We start from the raw sequence: 14,084 nt of genomic DNA on the forward strand, positions 1-14,084 counted from the left end.
TGACCTCGTTCCTTGACCATGAGCCGTCCTCTTCTTCCCTAAATCATGCTTAGCATGAGCAATAAGATTGGAATCTGAATACTCCTTCATGAGGAAATTCCAATTGTTCGGATTAGTCTTGACACCCTTGGTCATCATCATTTGTCGAATCTGTTCGGCTGAGGCTTCCTGACCGTGTCTCATGAAGGCAGTAATAACCATGATCCAGGTCAATTCCGTAGGTGTGCAAAGGCCTAGTCGTTCCATATCTTCCAGGACTTCAACCGCATTTAAAAGAGTAGCTTTTTTGCGACCCCAGTATACAATCAGGCCATTATAAAGGACATCATGCCGGGCCACATCACACATGTCCGGCTCCCCGCGAGCGACTAGTTGTGTGAAGTGATGCCAGAAATGCGAGACATGGTGATCAGAGCGCTGAATAAGTACGTATGTCCAAAGAGCGAAGCTTAGCTGTCGTCCATCTGGTTGTGGAAGTGTTGCATTTGTCTCGCTTGGAGGCAGCGGATCAGCAAGCGCAAGCTTCACCAATGGAGCTCGATCGTATGCCCTATCGTAGACCGCCAAAACATGTGCCAACGACTCTGTCACAGGAAGCTGGCGCTCGAAATAGCAAACATATCTGACAATGTTCATGGCGTACGATACGAGGAAAGGGTTCGAGACAAGGTCTTTTCGTTGATGGATTTTGGACATGATGAGGTTAAGCCCATCAAGATCCCCTCGTTGAAAGCTATCCCTCAAAAGAGCGAGATGTCCGTTGGCGTTAACGTCCATCTGATTGGCTTCCATAAAACGGAACACCTCCCAAGCAACATCTGGCAGCCCCAGCTTAACAGCCCGAGCTATAACTGCGCAGTGCATATCATCGGTCAGAGGCAAGCCTTTCTCAAGCAGACTTGGCAAGAGCTTAAAATTCAGGCCGGAGTCGCTACGCTCGACGTTGTCAATGTTGATAAGGGCATAGTATCGATGATCCACATCTTGCCTGAGCAATTTCAGGTCATCTGGTGATAGACGTGAAAGTATGGCAATGGCATCGTGAGGCATCTCTTGCTTTGTATAGTAGTCCACCATCAGGAGGAGCAACTCCGGTGGCACCGGGTCATACGCAGCGAGAACCGATTCAATAATTTCTTGGCGTCTCTGACAGCTGCTATGATTCAGCATGGCGAGGAGTGCACTTTTTGGCATTGGATTCGGCCATCCAGTGAATCCGGCAACCTTGTCGATTTCACCATCATAGATCTCTTGTAGGTCAGGTTCTGTTTCAATTTCAGACCGGTGTACTCTGCCGAGATAAAGGAGACAATCACATTTGATGCTGAAGCTGAACTCTGGGACGCCTTCCATTAGGGTCATGAGACGTAGGGCGGATTTCGCTGATTGTGCCAATGCACCGATTAGGAAGGGAGCCATGTGCTTCATCTTGCAATCTTGAGGGATGCCCCTGTATTTCTGGGAAAGTACCAAAAGTTTTGTTGCCTCGCATGTGTAATAGAACATTTCTTTCTGGGCTCGCGCGAAATCACCATCTTCTGGAAAGGCCAACTTCCAATACAAAACGTGCCACGACCCATGTCGAGACTTCTTCCAAATCCTCTGGATAAAGGGAGTCATTTCACTGGTAGCCCCTGGCAATAAGCCATATTTCTCGAGGTGAACGTCTCGGTTGTTTTGTTTTTCAATCTGCCATTGGGCTCTGCGAGTGACGAACCTGATAGGCACGGGGGCTCTGCGGATAGGATCGGCCTCGTTACCTCCTGTTTCGGCATTCAATTCATGAAGATCTGTGGATGGCGAAGTAGTTGAGCCAGGATTGCGTTCAGGATGGCTAGACTTCTTGGAGGAAAGGGAGGAGAGAGCAAAGACTGCTGCTGACAGGGGTGCCCATGGTGAACGACGAGCCGAGTGGTAGCTATGTTGTAGGCATGATAAGACTGTACCGGCCGACCTGATGGACATTCAGAAATCCATGCATCTGGCTGCGGTCAGAAAGGTACACTTTGAAGATGAATGGCAAGTGGTGGTGTCAGTGTTGGCGTCCGCGTCGACGTTGGTGGTAGTGGCGGACCTGTCGCGTCGTTTCACATCCAACTGAAGTTCCTGGAGAAAATCTTGAAAGAGTAATAAATCCGAGGTTGAGCCGCCAATTGCCAATGGCCAATGCCTACTACCAATCCTCGGGTTGCGAGTACAACACTCATTTCTCTCCTTTTCAGTCACTGTACTCAGTGCCTCACTCCTGGCGCTGGCAAAAGATAGACACCCTCCATCAAGTAGCATAGCTCACCATGTCAGCCACTCACACAAGTCTAGACGCTGCTTCAGTCGACCGCAAAGCCCGCCTCGCGAAACTCGCCTCGCTCAAGCGCAAACAGCCCGTCACCGAGGAAACACCACTAGATAACCAAGACTACCAACCCTCCAAGACCGACGCATATTTGTCTGGCCGGAACTATGATGTAGCCACCAAGGGCGCCAAACTCGGCTTTGAGAACAATCCCTCCGCCGCCGTCGAGACAATTGAGGCCCGGGCAGAGCGCATTGCCACCACTACCGCCGAACAAGCAGCCAAAGACGAAGCCGCAGCGGAGAAGGGGATTGACCTATTCAAACTCCAACCCAAGAAGCCTAATTGGGATCTAAAACGAGACCTTGCGGAAAAGATGAAGGTTGTGGATGTTCGAACCCAAAATGCCATTGCCCGACTGGTTAGAGATAGAATCGAGAACGCAAAGAAGGAGGCCTTGGCTAAAGGAAACGCGGTGCAAGACGGCCATCAAGGCGAAGAGGTCGGCATCGAGGGCAACACCCTAGTGGAAAGTATTCATTTACGAGAGAAAGAAGAGCAAAAGGAAACAGAAGAGGAAGATGACGACCCTGAAATACCCTGAATGCCCACCTCGACTCCACGCCGTCTCGCATTCGCCGGACCAGCGCAATAACAGAAATTCAGCAGTCCACCTTATAGAAGGAACAACATCAACAGGGACGAACTGTGCTGGAGTGGACTGTCACGCACTGTCCTGGCCCACATTGCCTCGACGTAGTCGAGTCCAGCGTTATGAGCACCTTCCACAACCACAGCCGAAAGGCACAGAAATGAGTCTCACAGCCCAGTGAGAGCAACTTCGTCACGATCGAATGCAAAACGCCTCGAAAGAAGAGCACCATACAGAACGAGTTGGGGATATCTCGCCGCCTCAAGATCCTTTGCCCTGACTCAGCATCGCTATCTCAGTCCAGAGTCCTTGATAAGCTCCAAACTGACGCTTATACTGACACTTACGGCCACCTTTTATCGGAGCATCATCTAGACTCCTACAGATACAGGGGATATAGAAGGAAGATGAGGGTTATGTTCTGTTGCGAATGGTTCACAGCTGTTTTATTGTTTCGTTGAAGCAGAAGGGTGGTGTTCTCGAGCCACCAAGTCCAAGGAGCCAAATCTGAAAACCAATCACTCCTCGCATAAACAGGTGCGTCCAAGAAGTGATGGATCTAGTAAAACCAACAGAATGCGGATTGGGTATCGAGAATGAAATGCCCGCTACTTGATTAGCAGACAAGACCAGATAACACAACAACCTCCAACGCCGTGCAATATTCAATAACGGCTGCCACGTCGATCCAACCATAATTCCCAGTAATGATGGTAAGGTGTACACATAATAAGTCTACCGTCACATGTTCATAGCCTGGGTCAGTGCAAGTCGTTTGCTATATGGACTCAAACTGCGCTCCTTCCTCTGTTCTCGTGGCCGTGCAGTTGTGTTGCCGGAGCCATACCTCTCACGTAAGCCCGGACTCTCACGGCGAGTGTGTCTCCGGTCATACGCACCGTTCTCATCGTTGTAGCCTTGCCCCGAGTCCATTGATCTTCTGTGTTTGGTGATCTCCTCGATATCCATACTCGGGGTGTTGGTCCGGCTACGGTGGCTGCCTCGCCGCATAGAGCTGGGGCGGCCACGGTCAATTGGGCTAATGGTCCTGTGCCGCCGGGTCTTACGGTGAGAGCCATGTGCCATTCTTCGTGGTGAACGAGAGGGAGAACTTGACATAGATCGATGCTTGCGCTTTCCATGACCGTGAGGGGGGGTCGTGGTCAGGCGGCTCCTACTCACGTCTCCACTCGTCAGGAATTGGCTGCCTCGATCGTGAACGTCGGCCGGAGACCTCGAGCGAGACTTATTGGTGGAGATCGTCGAGACTGAATCCGATGAGATGGAACGCGAGCGTGACCCTTGTCTAGGGCTTCTGCTACGGCCGCGGTTCTCGAAGTTTCGCGCCGATTCTCCATTGCGACTGGCTTCTGCTTGGGCCAACTGTTTGTCCGCAACACCCTTACTGATGCAAGATCAGTTGAATGACAAAGGAATTTCTCACAAATCTTTACCTGTTTAGCAAGTGATTAGGACTGTCGTTGGAAAGTTTGGGCACAAGTTTAGGGTTGAGCAGTTGCTGAGTTCTCGAAGGACGAGAAATATATGGCCGTTCTTGAGCACTAGCCTTGCACTCGTAGGAATAGTGGCTTGCATGTTAGTTAGCATACTCCGCACAAAGATAGGAGGAGGAGTATCATATCTTTCTTCAAACATTTCTGACAAAGAGTAGAAGCAGTCGCCTTTTGGGGACCGAGCCCAGGCATTGTTCGATAGCGGTTCATGACTGGCGTTTGTAATCCTCTACCAACAGAAGACTCGGGAATAGCCAACCAACCCTCTCCTCGAGAGCTGTGTAAGTTGAACAAAAGGGTAAAATAGAGACGTCCAAAGAATTGCGGACTACTTGGTACCAAATCATGGATCGTCCACGGCGACGATGCGATGGAATGAACCCGAGGATTTGAAAGCCTGGCTCTCTTTGTCAGCGCTTGATTTTAATATTAGGTATTGAGATGGATGCTTTCGACAGATGATAAAAAGGGGACTGGGTCCTGAACGAGTCGAAATAAAGTGGAACATTAAGCAGGCAGAAGAGAAAGGATGCACAGAACCAAGTGAGACGGCTGGATGGATGGGTGCCAGTCGTCGTACGAATAATTACTCGTTTTCCCGCTCGGACAAGGTAGAAGTTAGAGCTTTAGTGGCCGTGGTGGCTCTGGGTACAAGCGGCAATTGATGGTCACTTTGCGACTGCCACTTTGCCAGGCACGGTTCTTCCTCCTTCCTCGTACGCTGTACTCGTAATGAGTCAGGACGGCGCCGCAAATACTTTACTCCGTCTTCGCTTGGCATTTTGAACCTCATGTATGGATTTTAGATCCCCCATATTCACCTTCTCCAGCCTTAACATTGCCCCTCGTGCCCTTGGATGTCAGTCGTCGCCCTTTGTTAAGGCGCAATGGACTAGGACAACTCCATCGTCACCCTCCAATCTACCTCCGCTGTTCACAGACCTGTCTCCTGCGCCCATCGTGGTCCATTTAGTTTGTCATCCTCCATCTGGAAAGGCATCTGTCTCTAACCACGACGAAAATCATTCTTCACTGTCAAAACAGCTTTAAACACTTGATCAAAGCCTCTTTCCTCAATCACACCACTTGAAGTCCGTCTATAGGGAGAGACAACCATTGCCGTCACATCGCAAATCTGGGTCCTTCCCTGCGAACTGCGAACTGCGAACTTCAACCCTTGGACCACATATACTCTGTTAGTCGAATCCATGGAGCCTCTTAGTTTGTGCTGCGCCGGCTCTGTTGATGAGCAAGATCTTGTGTGAAGACGCAGAACGGGACATCGAAGCGTTAATTTTCGCTCGTACAATCCACATTCATTTTCAATCCTCAGCTTGGTAGCCTTACTTCGTGCTGTTGGATACGACGTGACGAATCTCCTTAGGCAATATGGCGTCTTCTCAGGTTGGCTCTGTTCCAGAAAAATTGTCATTCGCGAAGGTTTGTTCCCTCCATCACTGCACATAATTCAGTCAATATGCTAACTCATCCCAAGGTTGCAGCAATGCGTGCACCCACCGCACCAGCACCACACCCTAACCCTAACATCCCCGACGATAAAAAGATGAGTCGTACCATTGAGAACAACCACGTCACCAACAATTCTCGTAAGACACCACCGACAGACCAGGGAACACCATCAGCCAGCCCGAGGAAAACAAATGAGCCAGTGTTCGGCAGGATGGATGTGCAAGCACAATCCGACTATGTCGCAACAGCGATTGAAGGACTCTCGTTGGTCAAAGATGCTGCAACGGCCGCAGGAGACCTTCATAGCGGCGAGAGTGGCGAATCTTTGGAAGATGACCAGTCTCATCTATCAAACTCCTCCACGAAACTGCAGAGCTTCGACACAAAGAGTATGGCATCCGTGACGACCTTTGCCATGGATGAAAAAGAGAGCATCCGTCCAGATGACAGTGCAAGCGTGAGAGCTGTCGATGATGATGAATCGTCGAATCCTCCAGGTCGAGAGCTTAGCTTCCAACGAGACTCTGAGCACCACGCGACCACATCCCGTCAAGGATTACGACCCAGTACATCTGGCGTCACAATCGCTCCTCGGCGTTATCACACATTGACCTCAACCAATACTCCAAGATTCGGAGACTTGCCAATCAGTCCCATTGCGCAACCAGGCTCTGAAGAGGACCATGTCCCTCAACATCAAGCTGACACAGGAAACGATGTTCGTGAACGTACAGCACCACTGCCAATAGCACCTGACGAAAAGCTACTTGATGCATTGGCAACACCGAAGGATCGATTGCCTCTTTTGCAATTGGAGGAAAAATTACTGGCATTCATTGCAAACCCCAGATCTGAGTTCCTTGATTTGCCACCTCAAAATGCATTTGCAAGATTACTTGCTCACAAGTTGGCCGATTACTACATGCTTGCCCATCATATCAACGAAGACGGCACATCAATCAGGCTTTTCAAGACGCCACTAATCACTATGTAAGTACAAAGAGTCCTACGATTCCTTTAATTCTAATTTGTGCAGTAGGCCAACCCCTCTGTACATGCTTGCTTCATCAATTCCTGTGGGACCGGCACAACCACCTGCTGCCATGACCATTAAGGTCTTGCGTAGAGCTGGACTTGATGCACGTCAACAGTCAATTGGAGGTAGCACTGCAGCCAGTTCATCAGCACCATCGAAAGCCACTTCAGACGCAGGGCAAGAGACAAACAGCGAAGAGGGCATTGCGTCACCCTTCGACTCCACACCTAGTAAGGACAAGTCCAAGTTGACCCGGGAAGAGCGTGAGGCTCAGTACAAGGCTGCAAGAGAACGCATTTTTGGCGACTTTCAAGAGCCAATTCCGAGCGAGAGCGCCTCTACTGGGGAGCACTCTGCGAGTATGTCTCGATCAAGCTCATCTAGTGGCAAACGCAAAACCCGAAAAGTGAAAACCCCGAAAGACGACAGCTTCGAAGCTCGTTCCGCGTTCATACCCAGCTATACACCGATGAATATGCCGAGCATCCACCAGCATTATCAGCCTCAATATTCAGAGCAGACTTTCCAAGGATCGTACCCGTCTTCTGATCCGTACGGACTAAGCATCAATTACGGCACCACCCCGACACAGAATTTCCAGGGCTACGATCCAAACATCTCGTTCAGCGGGACCAGCCGCTGCACTGTTCCTTATGGCGACAACAACAGCCATTTCAGCCCACGAGAAAGTTGGGATCCAGCGCAATCCCCAGCCTCAACAAACTATTTCAATTACTCACAACCTCCAAGCAGCTACCAACAGAGCATTTCACCGATGGCAGCACAGGTCAACAGCCAATACATCCAGCAGCCTCACTTAGGTTTACAGCAAAATCAGCCATGGTTGAATAATCAATATCAGAACCCTTATCCGCAACAGGCCGTACCTGGCAACACAGATCCTGCTTCTTGGTCGGCTTATCAGACAAACACTACCATGAATAACTCTCAACCTTATGCATACGGACATCTACCGGGTCAGAATTATAGTGGAAACCCTCCATATAATCCACAACACCCGGTGCCAGGTAGTTACTCAAGATCGTTATTCAATCCTCAAACCAGATCGTTTGTACCAAACAATGCCTCGAGTCGCAACGGAGGTCGGAATGGTCGTAAGAAACCATCACCATCGTCCAGTCAGAATCGTGCCAATATTGCGTCCAAGCCAGTTGGGTCTGATGCATCTCTGCCGAACACGCTCCCGCCAGGTTCACGCAGCTTCGACAAAGGATCGAGTCATTCATTCTCACCTCAGGCTAAGGAAGATACTTTGCAACAAAGGTATGGTGCGCCCGCTCATTTGCCTAAGAAGCCTCCACCATCCCAGGTCTTTGCTTCCTTTGACATGGAAAATATCATCAGCAATAACAGTGCTCCTGGCTCCAACTCCACATTAGTCAATGGAGGCGTGACGGGACCAGGCGCCGCCGGTGCACCCTCCGCATAGTACCCTGGAGTCTCTCGGCCTTTGTTACATTTGCAGCATCATCGAACACGGTCGATCATTGACGGGGAGAAAAGCAAGCAGCAGGCAATAGAGCCAGGCGTTCTTGGATATTGAAAATGGGATAATAGTTTGCACCATAGCTTCATCAAAGAATTGCAGATGGAGTTTGTGAACTCTGTGTCTAGCAATCGATGAGGCTAGGCATTTGCATTGCACTGGGACGGTATGGCAGGTATGGATTGATATGAATATGGAATGGCATGGAGTGAGCTCGGGGCACGCGCGTACACTAGCACTCAAGGAGCTTCTTGTCAGCACCCAAAGAACGAAAAGGTCTGCTCAGAGTCAGGCTGGCAAATCTGTGCAAGGGGGAAAACATGAGAGCAAGCCAACCAAAATTGAGCTCGAACCATGTCCGCACTTCGATTCTAACAACGGAACAGATAGATAGGCAGACAGACGAATAGGCAGAGATAGCTCTCAATCCGTCTTGGAATTGATCTCTCAAAGCTCTTTCACTGCTAACTGGGTAATTCGTTAGGTGACACCTAGGGCGACACTTGGTTGCTTGGGGCTACTGTGTCGAAAATACTGAAGCGTCTACCCGATTATTCATGCACTAAGCAGGTCATGTGAGTGAATATTCATGCGGTGCTTATCTTGATCGTTGTATCGATAGATATAGTAGTAATACATATGCATGGTTACTGCTGCCTACATGTCCCTTTGGCGATCAAATCGTCCATCAAATTCATAGGACTTGGTCGTACTCTCCGTGCTCAGTAGATCTGATACCTGCTGGTTTATTCGTTCAATTTCCAGTCTAAGCCCCTTGCCAGCACTGCCCGTGGCGGGTGTGGTTTGGAGGCGAAATAGACCCCCTTGGAGGGTGTTTTTGCCTACCATCGCTAGCTATATAGATGTCGGAGGCGGTAGTGTCGTGCTTTAGTTACTCGCTGCCAGGGTGGTGAGGGTGTAAATCCCGTAATTCAAGACTCTCGGCCTGGTCATGCACACACTCTCGTCTTCCAGTATCTAAGTTTCCGTCGCCGCGGCCGTCAATGTCGTCAATGTCGTTCATTAGACCCGTTTCCTCTTCCGCCTCGTCGACTGTGGCCGAATTTGTATGCTTGCTCTGTCTTTGCTCTCGGTAAGAGTCATACCTGCCGGTACCAAGATACAGATCATCTTCATCCTCCTTTTCTTCGCGGCTCTTTACGTCTTTGTCTCTTGCGCTAGCAACCCAGATGGCACCGGCCAAGATAAGAACCGTTCCAATCCAGCTCGTCATTTCAGGGCTGACTCCAAAGACAAACTTGTCGCCGGCAAGTGCGAATAGCATCTGTGTATAGACCATGCTCGTGGCCCGGGTGCCACTGCCATCAAGTTTGGGCTTTGCCGAAGGGGCGTTGCGAGGAAGTGTTGTCGTTGTCCCTAGATCGGTACTTAGCCTCCTTTCTGGCGTGGAAGCACTTGTCGGGATCGTGGTATCATTGCTCTCCACGTCCCTGAATTTTCGAAGGGCTTGCCTAGTTCTAGCTGCATGCCGGGCGTGACTTTCAGCGGATGGGCCACCATAGGCCAAACCGGCGGTTAGGAGAAACTGCATTACAAAACCGCAAACTCCCAAGCTGAGGAGGAGGCCCCATTCAGTCAAGTTGCCTGGGAACCGAAACTTGACGTCCGGGAACACAAGGAGAGCAACCAATGATACGATGGTACACCAGGCGGAGAAATAATTAATGGAAATGAATGCATGTGCACGAGTTCCAATGGCGCGGATCAAAGTAATAGCACCTGTTGCGCCACACACTCCTAGCATAGCAATGCCTATCGCCAACAGGTGATGGTCGGACGTTGGCTCTTGTGGTCCGAAGGGGTGGGTCGCTGTAGAGTTTGAGGGAGAGGGCTCGCCGCCACCGTTATGAGACTGGGGATGGCTGGAGTTTGATGAGCTTGATGATGAGAACAAAGCCGCGGGCTGTGCGATGAAGAGTACCCCGATCAGACTGATAAAACCAGCGAGCTGTTGCTGTTTACTGAACGTCTGCCCTGGAATGACGAAACTGCAGATATAACATGATAAAATGGGAGACAGAAACGTTAAGACGGTAGCGTCGCTCAGCGGAAGGTACAGCAGACTGAAGTAGAGGCCAAAGACGCCGAAGAACCCAAACAGGCCTCGAAGGACGAGCAGCCAGCGGGCCTCGGGTGGACCAAGTGGAAAGAAGGGAACAGCTTTGGTATATATTCCATACGTCGTGCAAACCAGGGTGGTGATGGATTGACGTGCGAAAATGATCTGGAATGGATGCATGGCCGCACCGTGCGTGCCGGAAGTCTCGAGAAGGCGCGTGCTGACGTTCATGCCGGCGCCGAACACTTGAGAAGCAAGGACCAACAAGGCTCCATAGTTGGTCACGTAGAAAGAATGCAAGGCTGCACCGATGCGAGAGCGCGGGGGTGGTCTGGAGGTTGCATCCTGGAATATCGAGCGGACGAGAGGATGCTGCGTTTGTAGTTCTTTGGAGTGGAAGGATAGTTCAGACAATTCAGAATATGTACTGTCGAGTGATGGTCGGGAGGGACGAAATGAAGGGACACCCAGATAAGACGATCTAAGGTTAGGAGGTCCTGAAGGTGTGATGGTAGACTTTGACGTTGATGGAGATGACGACGAGGGTGGCGAGGCTAAGATGGTGACATCGTTCGGGCTGGATGTATGGAAGCCATCCTGATGGTTGAGGGCATTGTTTACAGACATGATCCGGGGCCATTCCAACGCTCGTGGGATCGCGGACTGCGGCCTGGATGGGATGGATATCTTCGTGTCATACAATGGCGTAAGCGAACAGAAACTGATTTTGTACGCCCAAAGGCAAGAATTCCAGGAATAATTGTATTATCCGCCTAAACGGAAGGCTAAGGAGCGTTGTGCCGATATCGCTTACGCAGATTGAGAATATTGCAATGAGAAGACGAAGCCCAAAGGAACAAAGAAAGATGAGGTTGTAAGCTGAGGTTGAATTCGTAACTTCTGTGGGAGGATTGTGACTGTTCGGCTGCCGGCGGTCGGTAATTAGAGAAACCCCACGAGGAACACCAATGATGATCAGTGCCCACGCTGCCGGCGAGGCCAAAAACTGCACTTGTGGTTGGTAGTTACAATACTCGTATTGGGCTGTCGGACTCTGGGACCCTCGTGGCTGGGGGCGTTGTAGATCAAGGGGTTGGTTCGTCCGGCCAACGGGATCACGGTGCCTAGAACCCGTATGAATCACGAGGTGGGGAGATAAAGACATGGAGTCACAGCTCATCCACAGGTCATCTGCTTGTACAGGAAGAAAGAGAAACGATCCATATTCCATCTTCTTTTAACTGCCTAGATAGGTAGGTGGTCCTCGCTACGAAATGACCTCTGCCTCTCCTCTCCGCAGTGCCAACAGGGCTCTAACATCCGTCACATACTGCAGCGCCTCTAACAGGGGTATTAAATGAAGCAAATCATTATCAGTTGGATCGTTGATCCATCCTTCAATCGGAATCGCATTATCTGGTGAAGGATGCGTTAGGACTTCGGGGATTACCCATCGATCTGCTGTGCACTCACCTTCATGGAAAATATAGCTGACGGGACTGTTGTCCAGAATAATCACCTTGCTCAGATCAGGCTCAATGCTGCTCAGGTCCTTGATATAGGCACCATTGCGAAATGTGCAATGCTGTCGATAGTACCTCCCCACAAAATGCTTACGTTCAACTTCCAGCCAGTCAATCACCGGATCCGCATATTCTTGCACAGATGCTGTAAATACCACCAATTTGAACCATTTCGACACTTTTCGGAGAAATTCATCGCAATGTGGTCGTTTGTGTACATAATATAGAATGGGATGGTGAGGTCCAATGACGGGTGTAGCCTGGCCAGGTTGTGGGGCGGAGAGAGCCACGGGCGTATTCAATTTCACTTCGACCATGTGGCCAGAAGACATGCGGCCACCTTTGGCGAGGGAATGAATTAACGTCTCGTCAAGGTCGAGAACCAGTGTCTTTTGTTGTAGAAGTGCACCTCGGCCAGGGGAGCGAGGAATCAGGTTGGAATACGACGGTTGACGTCTAGGGATCAAAGGACGTGGAGGCTGAGGGGCATGAGGGTACCTAGTTATTCGTAATGAAGGTGAGGGAGACCTTGGAGACTTGATAGTGTCAACGGTCAGGGGAGTGGCGTCACCAAGTGGACTAGTCGCTTTTTTCTGCTTGCGACGCTTGACGGCATCATTTTGTTCCTTGATTCTTATTGAAGATCTCCGAGTTTCAGACTCCTGGCGCAGGTCTTTTTCTTTCTTGACCTTGGGTTGACCTTGACCCTGACCGGCCTTGTGTGTATCATTATCGGAATCGGAGCTCAGAGTGTTCAAGGAATCACTCGAATAAGAGTGATGTAGTTTTGCATCCAGCAGAGGACGATTGGTCGGCTTCCCGGGCTTCTCAGAGGACCAGGTAGGGTCTTTGGCGGCGCTTGACAGTCCAATGGTCTTGGTCGTACCACTCAATGATGAGCGATCTGTTCGCGGTGGGCGTGGAACAATTGAAAATCTTCCGTCTTGAGTTCTGAAACACCTGGCAATATAGACAACGGGAGCTCCAATGGCGGCGAGGATGGCGGTAATGACATCTGCCAATCTCTTCACGTAACCCCTCCATCCATTGTCCCATTTAGAGGCAGGCTTTCGTTCGTGTAGCTGGAGCAAGGGGGTCTTTTCATCCTCCTGGTCGTCCTCATTCTTTACAGGCGCTTCATCGTCGGGTGTAGCGGAGTCGTGGTTGAAGAGTGGGAATTGAGAAGTGGACTCCTTTTTGGTCTGGGGAACATGCTCTTCACTATAAGTTCTCCCTCTTGGAGCTTCGTCGGAATAGTCCTTTTGTAGGAGATCGCCTTGAGAATGCGATCGTGGCCGAGAAGGTTGAGCTTGGCCGATGACTCGGGACGAGATGAGGTTGAGGGAGTTCATCCTCGCGCGCGACAACCGCGCGCACTGGGTTGGGAAAGGATGCGACCTGAGCTGAGCAGAGCAGACAGGGCGACAAGGGGATGCGTGCAGAGTAGGAGGTTTGCAGAAAAAGGGTGTTATGATGGCATTTCGGGGTTCAACGAGAGTGGGGAAGCGGCCGTGGTGCGATTAGGGACAGCTGGAGGCAAAGTTGTTACATGCTGTAGTGGAAGATGTACGAGGCAGTGCTTGTCTATTATTTGGTGGTACAATAGCTCTGCGTGCTAGAGAGGACAATAGGAAGAATCCAGATGATGAAGACGTCGAAGGTGAAGTGACAGGGGGCCGGGAATAGAGTACAAGGAACAAGGAACAAGGAATCAGCAAGAATTATGAGTCGGGTGAGGGTAAAGGTCGATGAGGTGTGGAGGGTGGTGGATGATGGATGTGGGTGGTGATGAGATCAATTGGGATGGGAATGGGATGCGGTCATTTCAATCCCGAGGTGGTTTGTCCGTCTTTTTGTCTGTAGCCTTGGGAGTAGGGGGCCTGGGCTTGTCACTGCAGTTAGGGCGGCTTACGAGTAACTAAAGCCTCCTCCTCGGCCCCCCTCTATCTACTCTGTACTGTCAGTGACTCAGTGGTGGTCACAGACAAGTACACGAGGTACGGGGAGCT

At 50.5% G+C, this 14,084-nt stretch overlaps 6 protein-coding genes across 6 annotated transcripts; 2 read left to right on the forward strand and 4 right to left on the reverse strand.

Annotated features, from left to right (window-relative positions):
- Nucleotides 1–15: 15 nt before the first annotated feature.
- Nucleotides 16–1,572, reverse strand: A1O9_02793 (uncharacterized protein; the record flags this gene model as incomplete). The annotated part of the gene is made up of 1 exon (XM_013408364.1): nucleotides 16–1,572. A coding segment is annotated over one exon (1,557 nt), but the record flags the coding sequence as incomplete, so codon positions are not given.
- Nucleotides 1,573–2,294: 722 nt separating this feature from the next.
- On the forward strand, nucleotides 2,295–2,897 carry A1O9_02794 (uncharacterized protein; the record flags this gene model as incomplete). Its single annotated transcript, XM_013408365.1, has 1 exon — nucleotides 2,295–2,897. One exon carries the CDS (start codon nucleotides 2,295–2,297, stop codon nucleotides 2,895–2,897), a length of 603 nt encoding a protein of 200 aa, XP_013263819.1.
- Nucleotides 2,898–3,686: 789 nt separating this feature from the next.
- Nucleotides 3,687–4,669, reverse strand: A1O9_02795 (uncharacterized protein; the record flags this gene model as incomplete). Its single annotated transcript, XM_013408366.1, has 3 exons — nucleotides 3,687–4,350; nucleotides 4,400–4,534; nucleotides 4,563–4,669. 3 exons carry the CDS (start codon nucleotides 4,667–4,669, stop codon nucleotides 3,687–3,689), a joined length of 906 nt encoding a protein of 301 aa, XP_013263820.1.
- A 1,267-nt stretch (nucleotides 4,670–5,936) lies between these two features.
- A1O9_02796 (uncharacterized protein) lies at nucleotides 5,937–8,415 on the forward strand (the record flags this gene model as incomplete). Its single annotated transcript, XM_013408367.1, has 2 exons — nucleotides 5,937–6,919; nucleotides 6,966–8,415. The coding sequence occupies 2 exons, from the start codon at nucleotides 5,937–5,939 to the stop codon at nucleotides 8,413–8,415; spliced, it is 2,433 nt and encodes an 810-aa protein (XP_013263821.1).
- Nucleotides 8,416–9,364: 949 nt separating this feature from the next.
- A1O9_02797 (uncharacterized protein) lies at nucleotides 9,365–11,179 on the reverse strand (the record flags this gene model as incomplete). The annotated part of the gene is made up of 1 exon (XM_013408368.1): nucleotides 9,365–11,179. One exon carries the CDS (start codon nucleotides 11,177–11,179, stop codon nucleotides 9,365–9,367), a length of 1,815 nt encoding a protein of 604 aa, XP_013263822.1.
- A 640-nt stretch (nucleotides 11,180–11,819) lies between these two features.
- On the reverse strand, nucleotides 11,820–13,427 carry A1O9_02798 (uncharacterized protein; the record flags this gene model as incomplete). The annotated part of the gene is made up of 2 exons (XM_013408369.1): nucleotides 11,820–11,968; nucleotides 12,026–13,427. 2 exons carry the CDS (start codon nucleotides 13,425–13,427, stop codon nucleotides 11,820–11,822), a joined length of 1,551 nt encoding a protein of 516 aa, XP_013263823.1.
- Nucleotides 13,428–14,084: the final 657 nt, after the last annotated feature.

This window comes from Exophiala aquamarina (assembly GCF_000709125.1).
Source record: "Exophiala aquamarina CBS 119918 chromosome Unknown aczIA-supercont1.2, whole genome shotgun sequence".
In the NCBI taxonomy this organism is placed as follows: domain Eukaryota; kingdom Fungi; phylum Ascomycota; class Eurotiomycetes; order Chaetothyriales; family Herpotrichiellaceae; genus Exophiala; species Exophiala aquamarina.